The 23,799-nt window shown below is 31.7% G+C and overlaps 4 protein-coding genes and 1 long non-coding RNA gene across 5 annotated transcripts; 3 read left to right on the top strand and 2 right to left on the bottom strand.

The window, feature by feature from the left end:
- Nucleotides 1-2,260: 2,260 nt before the first annotated feature.
- Nucleotides 2,261-7,260, bottom strand: LOC121125818 (ankyrin repeat domain-containing protein 13D). Its single transcript, XM_040721056.2, has 2 exons — nucleotides 5,204-7,260; nucleotides 2,261-3,092 (listed from the first exon to the last, which is right to left on the bottom strand). Exons 1-2 carry the CDS (start codon nucleotides 6,660-6,662, stop codon nucleotides 2,680-2,682), a joined length of 1,872 nt encoding a protein of 623 aa, XP_040576990.1. The 5' UTR covers nucleotides 6,663-7,260; the 3' UTR covers nucleotides 2,261-2,679.
- A 136-nt stretch (nucleotides 7,261-7,396) lies between these two features.
- On the top strand, nucleotides 7,397-9,908 carry LOC139906589 (uncharacterized). Its single transcript, XR_011782223.1, has 2 exons — nucleotides 7,397-8,894; nucleotides 8,946-9,908. It is a non-coding gene; the product is annotated as an uncharacterized lncRNA (long non-coding RNA).
- On the bottom strand, nucleotides 9,817-11,357 carry LOC121125819 (uncharacterized). The gene is made up of 3 exons (XM_040721057.2): nucleotides 11,220-11,357; nucleotides 10,890-11,102; nucleotides 9,817-10,232 (listed from the first exon to the last, which is right to left on the bottom strand). The coding sequence occupies exons 2-3, from the start codon at nucleotides 11,080-11,082 to the stop codon at nucleotides 10,051-10,053; spliced, it is 375 nt and encodes a 124-aa protein (XP_040576991.1). The 5' UTR covers nucleotides 11,083-11,102; nucleotides 11,220-11,357; the 3' UTR covers nucleotides 9,817-10,050.
- A 2,758-nt stretch (nucleotides 11,358-14,115) lies between these two features.
- Nucleotides 14,116-16,097, top strand: LOC121126076 (uncharacterized). The gene is made up of 2 exons (XM_040721367.2): nucleotides 14,116-14,545; nucleotides 14,606-16,097. Exons 1-2 carry the CDS (start codon nucleotides 14,270-14,272, stop codon nucleotides 15,455-15,457), a joined length of 1,128 nt encoding a protein of 375 aa, XP_040577301.1. The 5' UTR covers nucleotides 14,116-14,269; the 3' UTR covers nucleotides 15,458-16,097.
- Nucleotides 16,098-17,775: 1,678 nt separating this feature from the next.
- On the top strand, nucleotides 17,776-18,613 carry vito (nucleolar protein viriato). The gene is made up of 2 exons (XM_040721566.2): nucleotides 17,776-18,072; nucleotides 18,157-18,613. The coding sequence occupies exons 1-2, from the start codon at nucleotides 17,903-17,905 to the stop codon at nucleotides 18,500-18,502; spliced, it is 516 nt and encodes a 171-aa protein (XP_040577500.1). The 5' UTR covers nucleotides 17,776-17,902; the 3' UTR covers nucleotides 18,503-18,613.
- The last annotated feature ends 5,186 nt before the right edge of the window (nucleotides 18,614-23,799 follow it).

Below are 23,799 nucleotides of genomic sequence, written 5' to 3'. Positions count from 1 at the left end.
TCTTTAGAATACTTTTGTTCACGTTTAGTTTGTGTTTAGTTTGTTTCTTCTCAGTTTTCAAGCATTTTATATCATAAATTATTTTAATACAATGTGTATAAAATTGTAGAACTTGAGTAATTTACATGGTAATTTTGTATATTTTGCCTGATATATTTATTTATCTTTTTTTTTTTTTCATAACTTAGAAAAGTAAATAGTTCCAAATTAAAAATTATTTTCCCTGATGCCGATTCCAGACAAAAAAACGATTCTCCGATTCCAATTAATCGTCACATCACTAATAATAATTATTAGAGTTCTATAAAATATGCCTAAGAGCGCGTGCTAGACTTTTTTTAGGTGCAACATGAACATGATCTTTTTTATTTTCTGAAGCTGCTATCATATTAAATTCTTGAGGAAGACACATTTAAGTATACAGTGCGTGGACACATGGATAATGGAAAGTAAGACTAAGGATAAGTTTATAGGTGGGATGGTCAGCGATTGATTCTGATTATTGGGGGTTCAAAGGTGTCCTCCTCCGAGAAAAGTTTGAAAATACGGTTGTTAAAGTGCAATTTTTAAACGATATGCCTGTTTGAGAAGGGAAGGGTTTTTGACCATTTTCATTGAAGGGGGGATAGCAATTTGAATTAGAGATTAAATTAGCTGCGAGAAGGTCTGAGATTAAAAAAATAAATACAAATCCTACTTCGTCACTAGCAATGATATAGGCAGGAATTAACTTTACTCTCGGCTATTCAAGAGCAAACACATTCGGGGTTACACTTGATAGTTTTTATAATATATGTTGTCTCTTCAAGAATGAAAGCATTACGAAAAGAGCTTTAGAAAATAAGATAAAAATATATTCAGGTAGCAACTACAAAAACCTGGGCCCCTCTTCCATTATACTATTATTTTCATCTATGATCATCAACATAAAACATGACACTGAATGTATTTTGTTGTTTGCCAATTTTTGAATAAAAATTGGCTAATAGCTACCAACTGATTTTAGGAACTTTTTCTAAAATTCTTTTTGGAGTAAAGGTCGCAAAATGCAATATAAATTGGTCTTGTTTAGCGTTTCTCCGGCTGTTTTCAGTCAAAGCACCCCAGTTTAAAATATAACTAAAAATGACACACTGCCAAAATGCCTTTGTTCTATTCATTTAGACAAGATAGTAATAAACAGCGCATTACGAACTGAAAATAATAATAAATTTATGTTTGCTCAGAACCATCCCTTGGTTTGACAATTTCATGCCGCATTTTTTTCCTAGAAAGGAAGAGGGCATGCTGCATCCCCAGTACTGATAAAACTCAATTTGAGGTAATTTTCGTTGTATATCCTCTTAATAGTCTAAGTAGTACCTATCTTTGCAACCTTTGGAAAAAATTAGATGTTAAAATACTAATTTTTTGGCGGTACCCCAGGCACAGTCAAGGTTTAAAATCGTGTGTATTTTGGGCATGTTAAAAAAAGGAAACATAAAATCAACCTGATCATTTGAGTAATATTTTAGAGGAGAACAGGTTAGCTGTCATGACGTTTCATTAGATCAGCTATAATCAGTTGTGACAAGGGAAGAAGGAGAAAATAATATAAACAAGGACATTGGCAAGAATTAATCCGATGTCGATCCCCAATTCTGCTCTGAGTCCAACTATGACTTATAATAAAATATTAATCCTCCACAACTAATCCCCATGGTTACTCTCCGTCTTGTATGAGCCCACACGAATGTTTAATCAGGTTTGAAATATAATTGAATGAAGTAAGAAATGAAATTCACCACTCTTGTAGTTAAATAATAATGACAAAAGCTCAATAACAGAAATTTCATTCTTCAGACTACCAATACCAAAAAATACACAATATTTAAATCATTAGTCAATAGTGGTATTTTATCAGTCCTTATTTAGGACTTAAGACTGCAGTCCCGTACAGTTCAATCTCGGTCCGTTCCAGTTCAGCCCTATAAACTTATTAAGTTCTGTCCTTGATGACGTCACTCAACTTTAAGTTTTCTTTTTTTAATAAGTTCTTGTAATGACAGTCCGAAGGTCCGATCCGAATGGCTTATAGGACCGGTCCTAAGACTAGACTCGACCGAATAAATAAGGACTAACACAATATCAGTCAGAGGCACCTGAGTGTTCCGCTGCACCCAATTTGAGGAACACTGATCCAATTGATCCTATTGGATCCTTTCTTTCTTTTTCTTACTGAAGGAAAGGTTGAGTGATGCAATAAAGATAACAACGGCGATAAATGTATCTTGTTTTTAATTTCTTTCATTAACTAATTGTGCGAGATAAACTAAATCATAGGTAGTTAATAGTATTTGCATATAATTTTTTTAACAATTGTATGCTTCTTTTTCGAGAAGAAATAAAATGGAATAAATATAAATACTAAGAGAAGATATTTTCAATATCTTCTCTACAAAAATATGTACAAAATAAATGTTATACAATATGTAATATCAATAAATATAATAATATGTAGTCTTATTCTACAAACAATATAAAATATCTCTTTTGTGTGAGTGAATGTGAACGGTTATTTAGGGGTATTCTTTTTTTAAATAATAAAATCTTTATGCAAAATGCTCTATCATAGGGAACCATCCACAGCCTTCTTCTGACAGTAAATGTAACAAAAAATGATTAATAACAGATAAGGAATTACTTCTCCATCATGGACAATGCCAATATTCTCTCCAATATCTCTTGCTCCTCTCTTTCCCTCATGACAATGTTATCTTGGTCCTTTTGAGACAATGCTATAGCGAGCTCCAAATCATTAGAAAGAGGAGATGACAATGAAGACTCCATTTTTTTCTTTGATTCGGGGAGTACAACATCTCCCCTTTTATGCTTCGGATCCTCTACTCCTTCTCCACCAGTGGCTCCTGGTGCCGCCTCATTATTCGAACTGAAACTCGCCTCAATAGCTTTTTTTATGTCTAAATAACTATCTAAATGAGTTGGGGAGCGGAGCGCCTCATATATATCAATTTCTTCTTCTTCTCCGTCGGACATGGATTGACTAATGGCATACTGAAGGAAGCGGTCTTCGTCGTCATCTGGTCCGATTCCTGGAAGAAAGAAGGTACATAAATTAAATGTAGATCTAATGAAAGGGCATCTGCAGGGGATTAGCTGGAGGGGCTCCAGGCGGACTTTTTGCAAATCTCTAGAATTTCTTTGGTCAGGATCAAGGTTAGACCATCATTTAATCGTGCTTGCTAGAATTTTCAATTAGATGTACCGGTCCAACTGCTGGGCAAGACACAGAGATTTTGACGTCATAGAGAATAACAAAAGTATATTAGTAACTTATAATACTAGAAATCATATGATTAATGGTAATAGTATATTCTCTTATACGTCACTATTAAAAAGTGTGGTGGAAGTCAAACATTAGGAAAAGAGTTATGAACCATAACGCTTTAATAATATACCATAACTATGGTATAACATTGTATTCCTATGGTCAGGATGAAAAAAATTTACTCAAAAATAGCGGATTTTTTTTTTTTTTTAAGTTAAAGATTTATTTTCTTTAAAAAAAGGTAATTCAAGAAAATTATGCAGCAGAGTAAAAAAGTCAATATTTATAATTTTTTTCCAAAAAAATTAATTTTTTGTGAATAGGAACGGATCATTGAAATTTTTTTCGAAAAGATGTAATGAGCCATTTGAAAGTGATTTTTTTAAATAATATTCTATATTTGTAAATGGATTAAGAATTTTCAATTTTAAAATTATATTGCGGAATTTCAGAAGTTTAAGTACAGTTCCTTTTCTCAAGATATACATATGAATATAATCCTTATTTTTCATTTTGAAAAAACAAATTGAAGCCCAACGAAATACTTTAGATACTCAAACAATCAGAACCACTCTACTGGCCTCAAAATCGAATCAAATATCAAGTATCAGAGCTCACTCAAAAAACTGAAACTTTATAAACATAACTCTTTCTCAAATATACAACTTCTTTTTTTTCAAGAGTGCTTAAAAGATGCTCTTGCATCCGAAAAGTTTTGCTAAAATTTAATTTAACATGTACACGGAAAATCCTTACTAAAATATCCATATTTTACAATTATTACTTCATTTGATTAGGGACAAGAAAAGATGGATAATTAGAGAATAATATTTTATTCATTCCATTCTCATCATTAATTTAGTATCATCAATATGAAAATAAAATTGTAAAACAATGTAATAGTATATTTTTAAGACATTTATGGGTCAAATATATAATAAAACTAGGCCATAGAGGGTAAAGGTTCAAGTCCTTTTATTTGTTGGTCTCATTTTGACGTGATCCAATAGTTCACTATTTTCCTTAATATGAATGAAAATAAAAAGGGTTGACATTGTTATAAGCATACATTTGTTATTTAGGGCCTCAAAATGACGGAGATAAACGATGCTCACGTCACATGAAAACGCTCTAAAATGATCATAAAAAAATAAATATGTGTTAACTGAATATAATGAATTTCACGTTGCTTCATATGGTGTATCCATATTTGTATGAAGGGTATACAAAACGTGTGAAGAAGTATGTGTCATAATGATATTCTTTACTTTTTATCAAATATCTTGCTTGCTTCAAACATTATGTATAAAAATGATATTAGTGTCAAGTATTGAGTATAATGGAACTATGTTAAGAAGGAGAAAAAAACACCATTTATAATTTTTGATTGTCTCCTATTCAGCTCAATGTTTCCAAATTCATATGTGACCCCACAAAACAAAAGTAAGCTAGAATTCTTTTTCTCAGTATTGACTCTATTCTTCGACGAATATTCTTCCATTTTAATAAACAAATTATACTTATTAACCCTCCCGCCAATTGCCAAAATTGATCGTCATAATAAATGAATAAAAAATTAACTAATTTTTTTAAATGCATATATTGGAGCAAATCAAATGAAGTTTTGAGTGCCAGTAATTTGAATAACAAGCTTAGGATTGTCTCAAATAGGTCTATGAAATATTGGGCTTTATGTATATATGAAGAAAAAAAAATGAGATTGTCTTCTTATCTTGATTTTTGTAGTACAAGATTGTTTTTTTGTTCGAGCAAAAATATATACTATTATATACAACTTGTACATAGGACAATGGTACGTCCATACATAGAGGATGATGTATAAATCAGTGACATAATTATGCTCTTGAAACTCACCAAAATAATCATTCTCAAAAGATCCCTCTCCCATTCTACTATAGCCTGATGGAATGGAAAAAACGGAATCATCCACAACTGCAGTTAGCCGGCTAGCGTCCTCTTGAATCACATCAACGCCCTGCACGGGCTTATCCATTCCAAAAATGTTTTCGAACGTGACTCGGGAGTTTAGTGCATGGAAGATTGGGATTTCTATTTTGACAGGGAAGCCAGAGGGGAACTGTAGTGTGAAAAAATCCTTTAGTTTTTGATAGTGAGTATTTGTTATTGAGAGTAGATCAATGATGGGCATGATTTGCTCTTGGAGGGACAATGGGTACTCTTCACTCAACCATAATTGAGCTTTGAATTTCTGAACACGGGTAGTCATTTCCTTAGGAATCCCGACATCATGGTTTAGTTTAATATCTGGATTAAAATAATCTGACTCGGATATTCCATATGGATTTCCATCTGAGGCTCCTTTCACTCGCTCAGAAGGAGGTGCTGATGACTCGTCAACCTCGCTTCTTGAGAGTAGGGAATTCAATAAAGGGTTATTGATGGTTGCTTTGTCACTCTCTGACTTTACTTTACGCTTACGTTCTTCAGATAAATGCTCTATACGGGTTTTCGTGACAAGCTCCACATTGTTCGCCGCGAATACTTTACAATTATATCCAGATATTGTTTCATATTTATCAGAGGAGCCCCATAATATATAGGAGGACGTTTTACTCCTCTCAAAATGAATTTTTTCAGTGTCTAAAAATGTAAAAATAAGTGGGTTTCGTTGACGAGACGTTATTTGTCGATCCGAGGTCGTTAACTCTTCTGTGGTAAAGTCCCACTTCTCATTATGATATGTTTTATTATCATGATCAATTTTGAGTATATTTGCAGTGTCATTGGAGCCTGGGGATAAGATATAGGATCGATTCCCACGAGCCCAGGAGCGAGTGTCGAAGCAGAGAAGTGTCGTATCAATGCGGAGATGGGATCCCCGCTTATAGATTTTATACACGTCACTGGGACACCATCGGGAGAAAAGCGGGAGCCAGGACGTGAATTCCCATTTCATTTCCACGTAGAAATCCGGTGCATCCATCAGTTTATTTAAAAGTCTCGGAATCCATCCTTTTCTCGAGTCCTGACGTTGACGATCTCTCGTTTCTAGCACCGACTGAAGGACTTCCGGGATCCCTCGAGAGACGGACTCTTGAACCAGGTTCCAACCTCCGGAATTGACGCATTTGTCTGTATCTGCATTATGTGAGATAAGTGCTTTTGCACAGGAAGAGTGTCCCAAAGTGACAGCAAGCATGAGAGGCGTTCTTCCCTGAGGATCCTTCTCTTCGAGTGAGGATGAGTCATCGTGGAGATGCTGCTTGAGAAACTCGGATTGATCCCGCCATACAAATCGATGCAGCGGATAGGATTCCTTCATTTCTGGAGGGCACTCCAAGTATGACGTCATTCACTCTGTTACTCCAGTAACCACTCTTTATTTAATGTCCGGCACGACTTGTCTGCAGATGTACGGCGCTAGTATCGCGGCAAAACTCAATAGGATTTTAAACGATAATAGAGCGTTTTTACTACGAATTGAAGGAGACGCCATTTTGGGGGCTCAAAGTTGATATTTCTACTATATAAAATGGACAAATAGCCAATAAATCTTTTTAAAACTCCATCAAATGGCTTTATGAATAAAAATAGACTACTACTTGATACCAATGATACACACTAATATTTGAAGGAAATCTAAGTAATATTTTCTATTTAAAATCCCTAAAAATAGTTGGATTTGTATGTATTTTATTTATTATGATCGATTAGGAAGGAGAAACATAGGAGAGATGGAGAAAAATATCTTATTCCTTCCATCATAATTTTTACACATTTTACGATCAGAAATATAATAAAAAAGGCAATTGAACAATACAATTATAATTACAGTAAGGCTTATGTTCTTCTATTTGTTGGCCCCACTTTAAGGTCCAATATTTTACTTAATATTAATAAAAAAAAGGGTTGAGATTGTTATGTAACTAGATTGCTTAGGCCCCCAAAATGGACTAAATCAAAATTGTGACGTCAAGTCGAGACGCTCTATTATGTTAGAAAAACAATGGTACCGCTAGACCCTTTTAGGGGGGCTTAAATTTTTTATCATATCTATATATAATCAATATATTTATATATAAGATTATAAATCCCCCCCTCTAAAATGAGGAAAGCGAGCAACGCCCAAACATTATAAAATATGAAAAATACAAGCTCAAAGCACATGAACATCGGAGCCTCGGAGGGATATTTTTCAAAAAAAAAAAAAAAATGACTTCCTCTCTATTCTTAAAAATTTGAGATCATATCACTTGATGGTTTTGATTGGATAGAGGAAGCCCCAAGGCCTATTCTTGTACTTCAAATAGTCCCTATAATATCTGGAGTAGAACAAGATTAAGTCACTCAACCTCAGAGAGGGGGTTGTATCTAATAGGCTTAAAATCCAAATGGCAAAAGTTTGTACAATTATTACTCTCACCTTATCATTTCATCACTCATCAGTATCAAAGGATCTAGGTCAAATGCTCTACCATGAATGTAACTTCCAACTGAACAATATCTGTCAAATGAGGAACAAAAGTTTTTGCATAAAAAAAAAAGTAATCTTTTTGATGAGGATGTACAATGTAATGTAATTAAATAGAATTAAGCAAAATAGCCTATAATGAAGTATTTTAAAAAATATGTTTGAAAAAAAAATATTGACGATTGGTCAGTCAAAGTCCATCATATATAATTTATTAGTTATATCAACCTCACTTAGCTTTTGCATATTAAAGTAGAAAAAATACACTCCACCTAACCATACGTAAGGTTGAGTAACTGGGCCATGCTCCGCTCCAGATATTAGTGGAACTCTCATTAGTCAATGCTCCTGCCCACTCTAAAGCTTTAAAACAAAGTAGCAAATTGAAAGACACGTTATCAATATATGTACCATACAAAGTAGTCGTCTTATCTTAACGACCCTTTTTTTGTTTGCTAGAGGACGTCGTGCATAATTGAAAAACTAACTATACAACTTTCATGAATTTCCACTCTTGTGTCTAATCAAATGCACAAGGTTAATTCTACGATGAGAAGAAAAATTTGATTCAAGAATGGAAATGTCAAAAAATGATATAGTGACGTCATCTGTTGTATAATAAAAAGCGACATCTAGCGTGCGAAAAGAAGATAACTCGACGATCATCTATTTTTTGTAAGCTAACAGGTGTGTTTCGCTAGTTCGTATTAAGACTTTAGCCTACTCCTACTACTATTTAATCACTCGGTTGATCAGAGAGAGCTCAATAATTAATCAAACTAATCTCGATTTTTTAAGGAAAAGTTAAGTACGCGTACTCTCTCTTTCTCTCCTCACAGCTGACGTACTTTACGAACTAATTATTGCATTTTGTACATAGGGACTAATTTATAGTTATAACCCATAGGGTGGACTCGTCCAAGCTTCTTATCAACAATTTGATTAATGGGCTGATATAGGTTCAATATAATATTTACTTTATCAAAACGATAATTAACCTTAACGGATCCTGATGCAATATTTATGATGATAACGGAGTTGTCGGATAACTCTCCTTAAATGTATATTTAATACACATTAAAGTGTGATGAATGAATACATTTCCGTTCGGGGGTAATTATCATTCGAGCAAATGAATTCAATCCTATATTGCACACGCAACAGGCTCTCCACCCTACTCTCCTCATACCTAGCATCTTCTTTATGAGATCCAGGTATAAAATGAAACATATGTAATAAGGCTCTATGTTACACACATATAACTCTGCTTGTAATGAGTCATTCCTTTTATTGAAGGGCCTTCCTCCATTTCCATTGTTCTGTCAAACACAGTTCAAAACTATCAGAGACATCCATGTTGGGTCGAAACAAACCCGTGTACCAACCCACGACCTACCAAGTCAACGGCGGCTCTAAACGTACTTCCTCCTACCTTCCAACATCCAACAACTCCTTCTGTGGAGGAAAAAAGAGACGACTTCAGCTTGTATTTCTCTCCTTTGGGATTATCCTCATTTGTTTAGGAGTGGTGGCATTTGGCTCTTCGCTTTCTGGACTCTATTCATCCTCTCTCACCGTTGGCGTTATTATATTAGCACTCCTTTTTCTACTCTTTGGAGGATGGATGGTCGTACTCTATTTAAGAACAAGAGGGAAGTGTAACTTTTCCTTTTGGCCTAATCGCGCTGCAGTTCTAAGCCAACAACTCACAGCAAACACAGAGCTTCCAACACGTCCTAGGGGATCCCAAGAGGAAGAAAGTCTTATGCCATTGTCCGAAGGAGGACCAACTCCCACAATTGTATCCTCTTCTCGTGCATAAGCATGTTGAAGTAGACTTCAGTATTTTGTCCATTGTCAAACAATTTAATCTTTTTTCCGTAATCTCAAATACATTTAATGTTCTTTTTTATTATTATTTTAAACTTTATGTATTTGTCTTTCCTCATTATATAAAGTGTTGACTCCTCTCTTTTGCTAAGAAATTTTTTTTATAATATGGAGTTTTGTTAATCCACTAATTTGTTTATTCGAGTTCTAAGATGATGATGTTTATTCTACGTTATTTTCATTAATATAAAAATATATATTTTATAATTAAATAAAAAAGAAATAATATGATACAAAGTTGAGCATTTCGTACAAATTAAGGAAGATTGTCCATGATTTATAGTTAAGCATTGAATTATGTTCAAAAACATAAAAAGAGATTCACATGGATGGAGAAATATGTTCTTATAATTAAAAAAATATATTAAAGATTATTATTTTAAGGTAAATTCCTTGGCTCTGAGAGAGAAGACATGGCCTTAGATGAAGTTTTCGTGACAGAGAAGGCTGAAAAATAGTGTGGTTGCTCAAGATTCAAATCCCCTGGTGCACTTGGGGGTAGAGGGGCATCAGACTCTTGAAGTGAGGACAGTTTGAGAATTCTAGCTTCATCCACAGTATCTAGGGGAAATAGCAAATATTTAATTATAATATAGCTACAGAGTGACGTCTGCAATGTTGATGCCGGCCATTTTGAGGGGTTAATAACGGATTTATATAACAAAGAAACTCCTTTTTTCATTAATATTAAGGAAAATAGCGGACTATTGGATCACGTCAAATGGTCTTAAAACTTTAATCTCTATTGCCAAGTTTCATTATATTCATATGTATGCCCCTAAAGTGTATTACAAATATAGAATTACATCGTTATATAATCTTATTTCCATATGGGTAAAACAAACTTAACTATTTATATTTTTCTCTAGTTATCCATCCCTAATTGATCCTTAAAAAAGGATCGATTTGTACAAAATCTATGTATTTTTAGTATATATTCAAATATCAATGTTTATCGTTGGCGTGAAAGTAGTATTTAAGTCTTTTTGTATTTTTAAAGTAATTTGATGGAGTTTCATTAAGATTTATTGGAAATTAGTTCCTTTTATGTAGTAGAAATATTAACTTTGAGTCCCCAAAATGGCGTCTCCTTCAATTATGATGCAATTTAGAACGTCAATGAAAACGTTTTACAGGTCCGGACAAAGGTCAATAAATAATTAAAAAGAATAGCACAGATAAGATGGTATAATTCCATAAATTAGATATGAGTATTACCTAACCCCGTATACAACTTCAAATTGGATTCCTTTCGCATCGTTTCGTTTCCGTTTAAATCATCTTCTAAAATGTAGTGGTCCGTTTTGTCCATTTTGACACCATTACAATACCACCATGCCGCAAAGTAGGATCCGGATAAAAGCCCCAAAATGGCAAGGATCAGTAAAATAAGCTCAAATCCACTCATCATAATTTATAATCTAACAATGGCTAGTACATATAATATGAAGAATAATTATTATTTATTAATCATTTAAATTTTGAAATATGCAACAAGTTCGCCCCAAAATGAGGCAAAACAGTTCGCAAAAAAAGAAATAAACTTACGCAAAAACGGGGGAAAGTAGAATTATATAACACGATGAAAGCAACGAATTCTGCTAGCAGCTAGATCCCTGCTACAACACCAACGTACAAAGCTTCGGTTTCATATGAGCTGTGATAATAATTTCATAAATAAAGAGAGAGAGAGAGAGAGAAAATTAAAGAAAGAAAAAAGAAGAATTGAGGGCAGTATCTAGGGCGATCCTTATTACCGGGTTGTGGCTGAATTGGCTATATTCTTTGTTTGAATTCTTTCTAACATAACAATTTTGCACTTTTTCGTTCAATTCATCATCGGCAATCACATAATAAACCGAACTAGGGGCCCCCTCTGTTGCAATTTGATCAGTATCCCAACCTTACATCTTGCTAGCTCATATTCATTGTACATTACTAGACTGCATTTAAGATATTATTATGTACCTATTTATTTGGGTAAATGACCTCAGGTATTTACCTCATCAGTAAGGGGCGTGAAAATACGTATTTTGTCTATGTAATGTGTTATAATATGTTGAATTAATTATTTAATGATTGATAAGATAGGCTATAGCTTATCAGTAGGCAGCAAATAGTCTTGAAAACTGACCACCTAATTTTATAAAATTAATTTATAAGTCTATAGAAACTTCATTCAGCGTGATTACATTACGCAATCAAAAATAATTACATATTTGAATAATAGTATTGATACAAGCCTTTTTTTGCAATATTTTACTTTGATATAATTATTATTATTGATATTATTAATAGTTAAATAATAATATTTTATCATTCATACTTTTCCAAAGTCAGCTTAAATAAATAATTGGATAATCATCATTTTATAATAATAATAAAAAATAATAAGTTGCCGTAAAATGCTTAACAACAATAATACATAAACTTCAAATTTTATGTGAGACTTCTCTAGGTTAATTGTTGGAGATATCAAGTTAGAAACCAATCCAAAATTATTGTAGTAGTATATATCAAAGGTGGGAAAAAGTTCTTATATACGGGAAGTTCAAGTTGAGACTCCATCTTTACTCACAAGTCATTGTATATTTTAATCAAGTTCTGTTGAAGTTGTAACAAAATAAAAGATAGTTAAAAGCATTGGCTCCCAGCCTTTCCGGTTCCTTAATAACATTTGCCAAGTTGTGATGACTCTAAGGAGATAAAATTATTTGTCTGGATCCTTCTTCACTACATTTTTAGAGCTCACTGGTACTAAGCTATACATATATAAAATTTGACTTCTAAATATCTAAAAATTTATAGGCATAATGTCTATTATTTTCATAATATCTTTGGAAATGACAAATTGGTTTTTTCAATTCCTGCTTCAACTTTTCAAATACTTGCTTTTTTTTGTTTTTCGTATGTTGTTTCTTTTTCAAATTTTTGTTCAGCAGCATAATTTGAACGAATTTTAGAAAATAAATTCTTTCAAAAAGCCCCTGTTTTTCTAAATTTTTTTTTCTTGTAGAGCAATAATTTCTCCAAAATTCCTTCATCGCGACCTACTTCCAGCCCAACCCCAGCAGACCCCCTGTGTATCTCGAATTTATTATCGGTATTCTTAAAATGTACACAATACATTTTAATTTACTTGATTATTATATTAGATAATATTTATATTACCATGAGAATACAAGCCTTAGGTGACCCCATGCAATTATTGAGGGAATCCGAGTTAGGGTTGCGACCCACAAATTGGGAACCACTGGTTTTTTAAAGCGTATTTTATATCACAAAGTGAAAAAAAAGGAAAAGTCTTATAAAATTTTCTTATAGAAAATATAATCCATGTGTACTGAAAAGTACTTTAATTGTACGTGCCTTTTAGAAAAATTGAAACAATTTTCTTCAATTTCCTACAAAATTGTATTAAATCCATTGTGAGATCAAGACAAGTCCAAGTCTCTAAATCAGGTATAAGTAAAGTGACATAAAATTTGGAACTGTATGATGAACAACAATAAACTCTAGGGCCTCCTAAATCCTCTCAAAACATGACAGGATCTTAAATTTTAAATATTAAGGGGAAGTCGAATTTCTGTTGAAAAATTCAAATTACTACATGGCATCATTTTTTGTGATATAAACTTTGCTTTCAGCTTGGATTTTTTCCATTTCATAACGTTTTCAATCATAATTATCGTTTAAAATCTTACTGATTTTTGCGGCGATACTAGCTCCGTGTATCTGCAGACAAGTCGTCTTGGATGTTGAAAGTATTATAAATTTAATACGGGATGTCAGGGTTATTGATTACGGCCATTTTTGGGAGCCTAAACAACAAAGTTTTATAACAAGGAAAACATTTTCCCCATCAATATTAAGGATATTACTATTAGTAAACTATTGGATGTCAAAATGGGACCAACAAATAAAAGAACTTGAACCTACTGTCCATCAACACTTTTAATATTAATATATATTGGATCATAATATATATTAAAAATATGTTAGTACATCGATATTGTTGAGAATCAGTTCACTATTACAATGAAAATAATCATACATTTTTCTCTAATTATTCTACTTTTCTCGTCCTTAATCGATAGAAAAAAAATGTCCAACTATAGTCATTTTTGGTAAATAATACTTTGAGTTAATTCAAAAATCAGTTTTTATCATTGGCATCAAGTAATATTCAACGCAAGTGTTGTTAAGACTTTTTTATTCACAAAGCCATTCAATGGGATTTGATCAATATTGATTGGAAACTTATGTAGTAAAATATCAACTTTGAGCCCCCAAAATGGCGTCTCCTTCAATTACGATGTAATTGATGACGTGAGTGAAAAAATTAATATTACTATATAATGGATAATTACTTATTACAAATAATCAGGGTTTCGTGGTTTTCGAAGTAGAAGGTCAGGCCTTATTTAATGAATGAGTGTACGTGTTTTTGTTTATTATTGATGACGTTATTTGTATTTTCAAGGGTTTAAATTGATTAATAACATAAAAAGCCTTCAAAACGCATTTCACTGTTGAGCCATTAGTTATTTCACTTTAACAAAATTAATCTAAATATTATATTTATTTGCGTATTTAGCATGAGTTCCATGGATTTGGAGAATGAGATCAAGGAACGTTTCCAAATATTTAGTGAACAATTTCCCCTTCATATAGAGACACCCGTTGAAATCTCTTGGGTCGAAACTCCTAATAAATTTTGGATACGACATCCAGGGGCGGACCAAGTACTAGCACTAATTACTGCGAAATATTCTAGGTCAATGGGAAAATTAATAGTAGGACAACCACGTATACACACAAACGGGATATATCTCTATATGAAAAATGATCACATTTATCGGATGAAACTCATTGTAAGTCCAGTACAATACATACGTATTTAATTATATATCCTTAATTCATCACACTTTCAGTCACCAAACGAGGGTCAATTGATGGACACTGGTGAGTCTCATGTCTCTATCAAAAATTCAGAACTCCACGCATGTCCTTCATTCTTACGTGAATTAAGGCCTATTGCATTTCAATCCTCGTTGGCTAACGTAGAACTGAGTAATGGGAGCTGGAAGTCCGATTTGTACAGGAGTTTGAGATCTTTCCTTTGTTCTCTAAAGGTGGAACTAAGGGTACAAGTTGTACAAGAAAATAAATATACCCTCCAAGTTTTTCTGTTTGATAAAACCGGCCCTATTTTCGATATGTTCAAGAATACCAATCAAAACGAAATCATTTGTCATATCACAAAAAAAGAGATATTCGCTGGGGATATAAATTTTGAGGAGCTGAAAATGCATGTTCAACACTTTGGAAAAGTCATCAATTTAAAGACAGGACTTTCGTTCAACTTTGTACTGAATTCTGAGTTGTCGAAGTATGAAAGAGGGATTGTTCAAATTCAGGAAATATACAATAAAAGACTCAAAATCCCTATTCGGAATCCACCTTCAACGGAATTCCAAATTGTTGTAGCTAAGTTGAAGTCGATATGGGCGCGGTGCATGATCACAAAAGAATATGAAAGTGGATATGCCTTATATAACATTGATACCGGCGAAGAGGAAGATGGGATACGGGAGGTTTATGAATTGTACGAGGACATGGCTTCCCTTCCATGCTTTTTGCATGAGTGTGAATTGTTTGGCTATGACAAATACAATAAGGATGATTTATTTATAGGTCGTTCTTTGATTGTGCATGAAAAGATTGTGGATATATGTGTCAAACGCAGGCATGGAACAACTAATATTGTAGACATCTATGTATAAATGAGTTTTAATGTGTAAAAAATGCCTTATAATGGACTTAAATGTATCCCTTTAATATTTTTTTAATAATTTACGATATCCTTGTCAACTGAAATAATTTAAAATCATAGAGATACATTTTTTTTTTAGAATTTTAATGAAATTTTTCAATTTTATCAATACTAAGGAAAATAAAACCTAGTATTGTTTATCGAACTATGCAAATTACTAATGAGTTACAGAATAAAATTAACTAATTTTTTTTTTGTATAGATTGTGATTAAAGATAGGGATTTGATTTCTGTAGCGTATGTTGGAGTAAGATTGCCCAGGAAATCTACTATTACATTATATCTATGTTACGATTTGGTGTGAGTATCAGCTCGCAGATTGTACTTGCTACAATTTGTAGATCGCAAAATGCCTTATTGAATTACAAAATCAGTCATTATAATTAGACGCCATTTGTTGTAATAAAATAATATATGTTTTATATCTATCTATGAGTTATTTCGTGCGCATACACTTTGACGAATTATTACTTTGTCGAAAAAAAAAATGTATTTGATGAATATTCATAATGCAATATTATGTAGTTATGATTCTTACTATTGTTACATCAACTTTAAAAAAAATAAAATATTTAATTATTTGCCGCGAATGTTAAGTATTGATTCATTTCTTTATGAGAATATATTTGGTTCAAATCCCCATTAGAACAAAAACCATCACAACTGTCCAATAATTAATTAGAAAGATAAAAAAATGTTAAAAGAAGTCAATAAATCAATCAATGATTGAGTTTCAATTCAGTTGCGAATGACACAATCCTTTATATCGAATGTGATGGAGCTACTATGTATCTGCTTAAGTCCTGATTTACACTCCTCTATCCCGATGTTGTATCTGACCTTATAATTATCAAAATGTGCTTGTCATTGGAGTTGTCTAATAGATTATTACTCAGTATTGCGACATGAATAATTTTCGATAATAAAGTAAAAAATTACCCCATCACAATATGGACCATCCATGGAATATTGTATTATCCTCATTAAAGGGATTCTAAATTATTTATTTAAAAGTATCCAACTCATTCTTGTTTGTAATTTGTACAATTTGCTTATGACATAACTAACTATAACTCGTACAGAATTACACCTTGTATCATGTATCCCCATGATAATTAGTTCTAAACCTATTTGGAGTAGTAGAACCTCCAATCACGTAAAATTAATTTGTTATTGAAAGATCAATGAATGTTACAATATTTTATATTGAGTAAGTTTATTTGAATGAAAATTACTTTATAATAATCTTGTACAAATACGAACTGAATTTATTTTGAAGGGCAAATTCATCAGTTTAATTAATTAAATCAATAGTTTGTTTGAATATTTACTTTAGGAAACCTTTTTTTATATATTTACTTTGATTTTCAGTTGTATACATTTGTGTCAGTCTATCATTTTTTACTCGACCAATTTTTGGGGATTTTAAAAATGGAAGAGTATATTAAAATACCAAGAGACAACTACGAAAAATATTATAGTTATATAACTGTACAAATGTAAGATCAGTTTACCAGTTAGTCCCAAAATGGTTGGCACCGTAATATGATTACTTATATATATATATGTATTTTTTAAATACATATATATATATTAGTTTGTGTAAAAGTCGCGATGTCTCAACAAGGTACAACTTATATAAACAAATTGAACAAGTATCAATTTCTTCGTCGTAAAATGCATTATTTAATTACTACATTGGTTGTTCTAATTAATAATTAACAATACATACTATCATTTCATTTTGATATATTACAATGCCGTAGAATACTTATATTTCGGTATTTTTTATTTTAAAAAAGGCAAAAATTGCACCATTCATATATATTGATCATCCATTCAATTATTGCATTATTCTCCTCCCATGTACTTTAAATCCTTCATTTAATATTATTCATTTCATTTTTTGGTTACAACTTGTACAATTTGCTAATACAAGCTACAATTTGTACAAAATTGCAACTTGTACACACCAAATATGTTGACATTAACTAAGTCTACTGTATTAATGTCGCATTTTATTAAAAGCGTAGTTAAACATTTGTAATTAATAATACAAATTTTGGAAATGGGCTGGAGACGACGTTACTAGCAACAGGAATGTATCTTCAAAAAAGATTTTTTCCCCACAAAAGGTTGCGTGGTCAGAGTTTATGCTCCTCCAGATAGTTTTTATGTTTTATAAATGATTTACAACTCATTATTGGCTATCCATATTAAGTTGTGTCATATTCTGGCTACAAATATTTTCCTACTAACTCAACCTCTTACTATTTACTAACAGCTATAACTCTGAAATTAGTGCACGTTGTTGACGGATCGATTATTTTAATTTTATTTGGGTTTCAAAAGATTTAAAGTAATAATATTGAATACATAAGTGATTGTATGTGTCATGGGAAATACACGAAGACCAAAGAATCGAAAAACCAAGACATCAGTCGAATTTAATGAGGAGGAACGCGTTTCTTTTCTGACCGGATTTCGTAAACGAAAAAATGAACGTCGTAAACAAGCCAAAGTGCAAATGGACAAAGAGTTTAAGGAACAACTTGCTGAAGCACGGTTTGTAGATCCTCTCTTTAAATTTTGTAGACTGTCCCTATAATTATATAATTGTAATTATTCAACTTTTGTTTGATGTTTTAGTGAAAAGGCGAGAAACTCTATGAGGACTTCTAGCTCCTCCTATATTCTTCCAGAGGTGGAGTCCCTCCTTCCTGAATCTACAATCAAAACGGATACTCATACTGTCTCCATTACACCTATGGACTCTCTGTTAACCCCTGACGTTTCCATGGACCCACAAACATTTATCAAACCCTCTGAAAAGAAAACAATCAATAAATTAACTTTGAAGGCTGTGGCAAAATCTCGTGCTTTTAAAATGAAAAAACAAGCGATAACCAAGTCATCTAGTAACAACAAATTTGATCGAAAAACAATGTTGACCAAGAGGAAAAAACATTTTCATCCTAGAAGAACAATTGCATAAAATTGAATGAGCCGCTACCTTCTTTGTTCCTTAGTTGTATTTCTCTAATTAAATTCTTACAGTTGTAACTTTATGACTTAAATTCACAATAAAAAATGACTAAAGTACCTATTTTGCTCTGTCTTAAAGTCCACTCACTTAATTTACTCTCTCCATTTAAAACCTTTTGATTTAGGGATGTCACATTGATGTATCTTGCTTTGATGCAAAGGATGTTCTTAATCTCTCCAAAAAAAATTCCTTTTTTTTTGTTGGAAAATATGAATGAAGATTTCGTATAAAACAATCTATCATCAAATAATAGGTGGTAATATTTGAAAATTGTGATAGCTAAGAACTTTTAAAATACCGTATATATTTTGGTAAAATAAGCGAATAGTTTATGTTACTTCTATGTTTTATTTGAAAATTATAGTATGTATTTAGAAATATTATAATTATAGTGTTAGCGAAATTTAATTAGTGTTCAAGCAATCCCAGTATTTTTTTAAAAATCCTTTATGATCACCCTTTAAATTAGATATAGAACAGTCTCCTTAGAACCTTTTTCTCGACAATAGCATACGAAAGTTAAATTATTTATTGCAGAGATTCCTCCTTGAGCATTTAATGTTGGTTGAATGTTAATGTTTACTTTAGCTTTTATATAATCCAAACCAGATAACTATTTTATTTTAATATACTTGATATGATTGGTCTATCTGGATTTTCTAATTTTGTTATATATGAACTTAGAATGGCTTGAAATTAGAATAGCTAGGCATGATTACTGTGGATTTAGGGAAATTGCAATTGTTCACACAAAAACTTAATTGATGTTGGCCTCGTTGGTGATCAAATTTCTTATTTATTATGTTTTAAACTAATGACATAAGGATATCATTTGGTTGATAAAATTGAAGCTAAAAGGTAACCGTTAAGTAATTTCGTAGATCTATTTGATAATAAGATTTGGTATTTTAAAAGTTCTTAGCCATCAAAATTTTCAAGTATAACAGATTAATTGTTAATAACGTGTTTTATGAGAAATCTGTTACGGAAGTAAGAGTTTAATCTAATTACAAGATACTATGCAATAAAATTTTGTTTAGAACATGGTACTTCTATGACAATATTGATTTGCTTAGTAATATTTTCAAAAATCCCTATATTATGTTGATACAAAGTAAAAAAAAAAAAAAAAATTAGAGATGACATGTTTTATCATAAAAGTGCAGTATACTTATTTGCAAAGCTGGGGAATTCCTTCTATCCAGACATTAAACAATAAAACTTTGGAATCATATTTCATGGTGTCCCCTTTTTATATCGAAGTACATACAATGTCCTGGATAAGTTGTTACTTGTATAAGAAAAATGTACAAGTTGCAACCCATAAATGAGATAAATCATTTCATTTTTGTAAAAAATTTGTGTCTTACTTGTGGAAAGGATAATCCGAAAATTAAACATTCCATGAATTGTTGATATATTAACTAATTATGTAACTTTTGACTTTTATACTGAAAATTACTCGTTGATAAGTAGACATAGGATTTTTGAGCAAAATGAGCAATTTGTATTTAAAGAAAAATACAGTTTTTTATGGATAATTTAAAATAATTAGTACTGGTTTATATTTACCTTAATTCCTTCATAGATTTTGCTATATTATATCAACAAATCAAGATTTTAGAAAGATTTTCTTCAATTAATTTTTGCATTCGATAAGTATTCGTAGTTTTAAACATATCTAAAGATCGTTCAACGTCCAAATTAGTAGTTGGAGCAAATTTGAAGTTGACAAGATCATCAGGATCTTGTTAGACGGAGGCATTTCCTCATTATCACCATCACCGATTATACGTTCAATATTTTGTATAAATGGAAGATCAGGATTTCTGTGAATGAAAGAAGTTTTTTTCTCTAACAAATTTCCTATTTTATTCCAGGATTTGTTTTAATCTCTTTTTATGGTTCAGAAAGTATATTAAGGGAATCATAAATGATTATTCCTTCGGTTTCAAGATTTGTAATAGTTTCCAGAAAAAACGACAAATTAGAAAATGACTTTCAAGGGTTGTATCTTCAAGAACTTGCTGGCAATTGTCAATGGACAGGGCATCTTTTTTATTCCTTTGACTTTAAAAAAAAATTCATATCTTCAAAATAGGTTGTGTAGTACATGGGAGCTTTGACCCATGACCCCTAACAGATTCAAGTTGAAAAACATCCAATCAGAGTTAGGAAGAATTTAGCGCAAAAGTATTTCTTCTTTGTTGCAATATTCAAGGGGTGTTATTCAAGAGTAATTTTGAACCAAATTTCCCCTTCCTCTCATTAGCTGTTGTCGGAATCTGGCTCCCCCACATATCCAATCATATAATCGTAAACCTTGTTTTTTCCTTCAAAAAGAGAGCCTGAAGACAAATGGTGGATTTTCATTTGAAAAATATCATCAAAGCTGTTGTGTAACCAAACTATAATCCAAAATTTCTCTATTTATTAGATACCAGTCTTAAAGAAAAATAAGTTCAATATTATCATTTTTTGAGCGATTTAGCAATCGCTCACAAATCATTAGTTTATTGATAAATAATATGTCCACATTTAAGTAACCAGTAAGCGTACACAATAAATGCTAAATAAATGATGGTATCAATTAGTATTTATTGGTCATTAAAATGACTTTTACTATGATACTTTTAATTAAATATAACTTAATGAGACGTAGATATTGTAACTTGAATAAAGAGCACAGCATATACAATACTTTTTCTTCGTTGCCAATTGAACTTATCACACTATCCATTGAAACCCCTTATTTGTGATGTACATGTAGATGTGGGAAGACAAACGATTTTGTAGAAAGGATAGCTAATTTTGTATATAGAGCTTCCTTCTATTCCTTTCAAATCTAAGTCGTAACCCCATCTTTTTTATTAGTGAGTATGGAGGAAGAACATTTTTTTAAATTTCATGTATGGAAGACATTTTTTGAGGGAGTATCTATAACATAGTTATTATATTGCCAATTTCTTCATGGTTCATCCTCATATTTCGCTTGTATTGGAGAAGAGTATCTCTTGATGAACCTTTTTTTTTTATCTAGAGATTACATTACATTAAGTAATTCATGTTTACCCTGAACGATCAAATAAAATAATAGATTGAGTCAAAAAAGTAATGGTTATACTAGAGAGGTTGTGTGATTTTAAAAGGGAATAGTTTATCCAGATGTTAAGTAATCCATGTACAAACTAGTGTTGGGGTTCGGTCTGAAAATCCTAGACCGGTCTGAGATTTTTTGTTGGATGGAAATATTTCCTGCCAACAAAAAAAGCTCGGTCTGGACCGGTCTCATATAAAAATTCCGTCTATATCGGTCCGAAGGAAAAATTCAGTCTAGTTCGGAGAGACAAAATTGGTCTCTCATAATATATGAGACCGAAAAAAATCGGTCCATAAAGTGAGACCGAATCAAGATCGGTCTACAAAATGACACCAAAAAATGATCGGTCCACGCTCTGAGTCCGCGGTTTGGACCGAAAAATCGGTCCAAATCGATCAAGAAAAAAAGCGGGACCAAGTCACAACACTCGTACAAACTAACATTAAAAAAAACAAGAAAAAAAACACTTAATTATTTTCAGGGGATTCGATATTTTTTTTAGGCTGGGGTCTAAAATTGATTGAACTGTTCAAATGTCTCGTGTTACATGTCTCAACCCTCAATTTCACCATGGCAGTATTAATATGTGATAAAAAAAATATATAGAAAAAGTTAAATGCACTTTTTGATCTCATGTGTGGAGTGAACTGGGTGTATCAGAGGTTTTTGTGCATAACTAAAAAAATTGGTATCTATTAAAACTTTTTTGTAACTTATTTTCATCTGTATACTCTTACCTACATATTGATATTAAAGTTAATTATGCTTAAGCTAACCGTTTTGTGTGGAAGTCAATTTAAAAAAAAAAGAAGTCTTTGTCAATTTTACAATATGAAAAATTTCCGATGTTTTATTTTATATTGAGGAAAAAGCAATATCTTTATCCAAAGAAACAAGTAAATCAAGGATCTGTACCGAGTGGTCCATTAAAATCGGAACACTTTGAATTTATAACTTCAACAAGATATAATTTATTAATTAATTATCTTATTAATAGAATTTCAACAAAATTAATTCTATAAACAGATGTGTGTTTAAGCTCTTTTTAATAACACTATCTAACAAAATCAAACTTTTTTTATGCACAAGAATAGCGTATGCTTAACTTAGTACAGTTTGATCCCCTTGATTCCAAATGTAGCCTTATTTTTTCTTTCATAGTCTTGTGCCCTTCAGAAAAAGGTCATACCATTTCTGTTATTTTTGACTATTTCTATGGTTCAAAGAAGTTGTAAGACCTTGGTGTTGAAGATAAGGATAAATTATGTAAATATATTTTAAAACCGAATGTTAAAAAATTCTAGAACCATTTTTGAAATGTCTGCATCATACTTTTAACTCGAGTTATCTTTATTTAAAGTGGAAAATAGGGTCATTTTTTTCAAAGGCTCATAGCTTCAAGATGAATTGATACAAAAAGTTTAAAAGTATTGGATTTGATAACTGAAAGTATGAACTTTAATTTGGAAAAAAGAGCCTCTCCAAAAACATTCTATATGGTTGTCAATTTAAGATAAGGCCACGACAATATTTAAAGGATAAAGCTCATTTTTGAATTGATCTCATAATAAAAGTGAATAAGTATTCGAATGCACCAACAACAAGAGATAGAAACAAAGAGAGAGAATAAGAAATGAGATAAAAACAAAGAGTGAATCAAATCACCAAAAACAATAACAACATAATTTGTAATCCTACCCTCTCTGATTCTAATGAAACTTGACACAATTGATGCCTGTGTGTAGAAACTTACTCATGTGAAATTTTATCCCATTTGGATCAATAGTTTAGGAGATGTGATATTTTGAATTTTTAACTTTTTTGAAAAATTTGAGTAATGACCTTAGAAAGTATAATATAACCTTGGTGTTGACCTTGAAGACCTCGTAATCTTGGCTTGATCTTGTATGAAAATGAATGTTCTTACTGTTAACTATAGCATATGAAAAAATTGGAGGGGTACTATTCCTTGTTCTTGGGTTATTTAGAGATGAAGTTCAAAAGTTTTATAATTTATGTTAACAATCAATTGAGATAATAGTTAATCCCTAAGTATTTTATTCTTATTTTCTATTTAAACATTATTTTCCCGATGCCGATTCTACGATTCCCAATTCTGGTTCATCGTCCCATCACTAGTTTCCAC

Source organism: Lepeophtheirus salmonis, chromosome 11, assembly GCF_016086655.4.
Source record: "Lepeophtheirus salmonis chromosome 11, UVic_Lsal_1.4, whole genome shotgun sequence".
NCBI lineage: Eukaryota > Metazoa > Arthropoda > Copepoda > Siphonostomatoida > Caligidae > Lepeophtheirus > Lepeophtheirus salmonis.
Note: the sequence above shows the minus strand (reverse complement) of the source record. Positions and strands in the feature narration are given on the sequence as shown.

Coding starts and splice junctions, on each gene's coding strand:
- LOC121125818 (XM_040721056.2), bottom strand. CDS start 6,662: ATGACGTCATACTTGGAGTGCCCTCCAGAAATGAAGGAATCCTATCCG. Junction 3,093..5,203: donor TTTTGAGAATGATTATTTTG/GTGAGTTTCAAG, acceptor TCTTTCTTCCAG/GAATCGGACCAGATGACGAC.
- LOC121125819 (XM_040721057.2), bottom strand. CDS start 11,082: ATGATGAGTGGATTTGAGCTTATTTTACTGATCCTTGCCATTTTGGGG. Junction 10,233..10,889: donor GAAGTTGTATACGGGGTTAG/GTAATACTCATA, acceptor TATTTCCCCTAG/ATACTGTGGATGAAGCTAGA.
- LOC121126076 (XM_040721367.2), top strand. CDS start 14,270: ATGAGTTCCATGGATTTGGAGAATGAGATCAAGGAACGTTTCCAAATA. Junction 14,546..14,605: donor TTTATCGGATGAAACTCATT/GTAAGTCCAGTA, acceptor TCACACTTTCAG/TCACCAAACGAGGGTCAATT.
- vito (XM_040721566.2), top strand. CDS start 17,903: ATGGGAAATACACGAAGACCAAAGAATCGAAAAACCAAGACATCAGTC. Junction 18,073..18,156: donor GAACAACTTGCTGAAGCACG/GTTTGTAGATCC, acceptor TTGATGTTTTAG/TGAAAAGGCGAGAAACTCTA.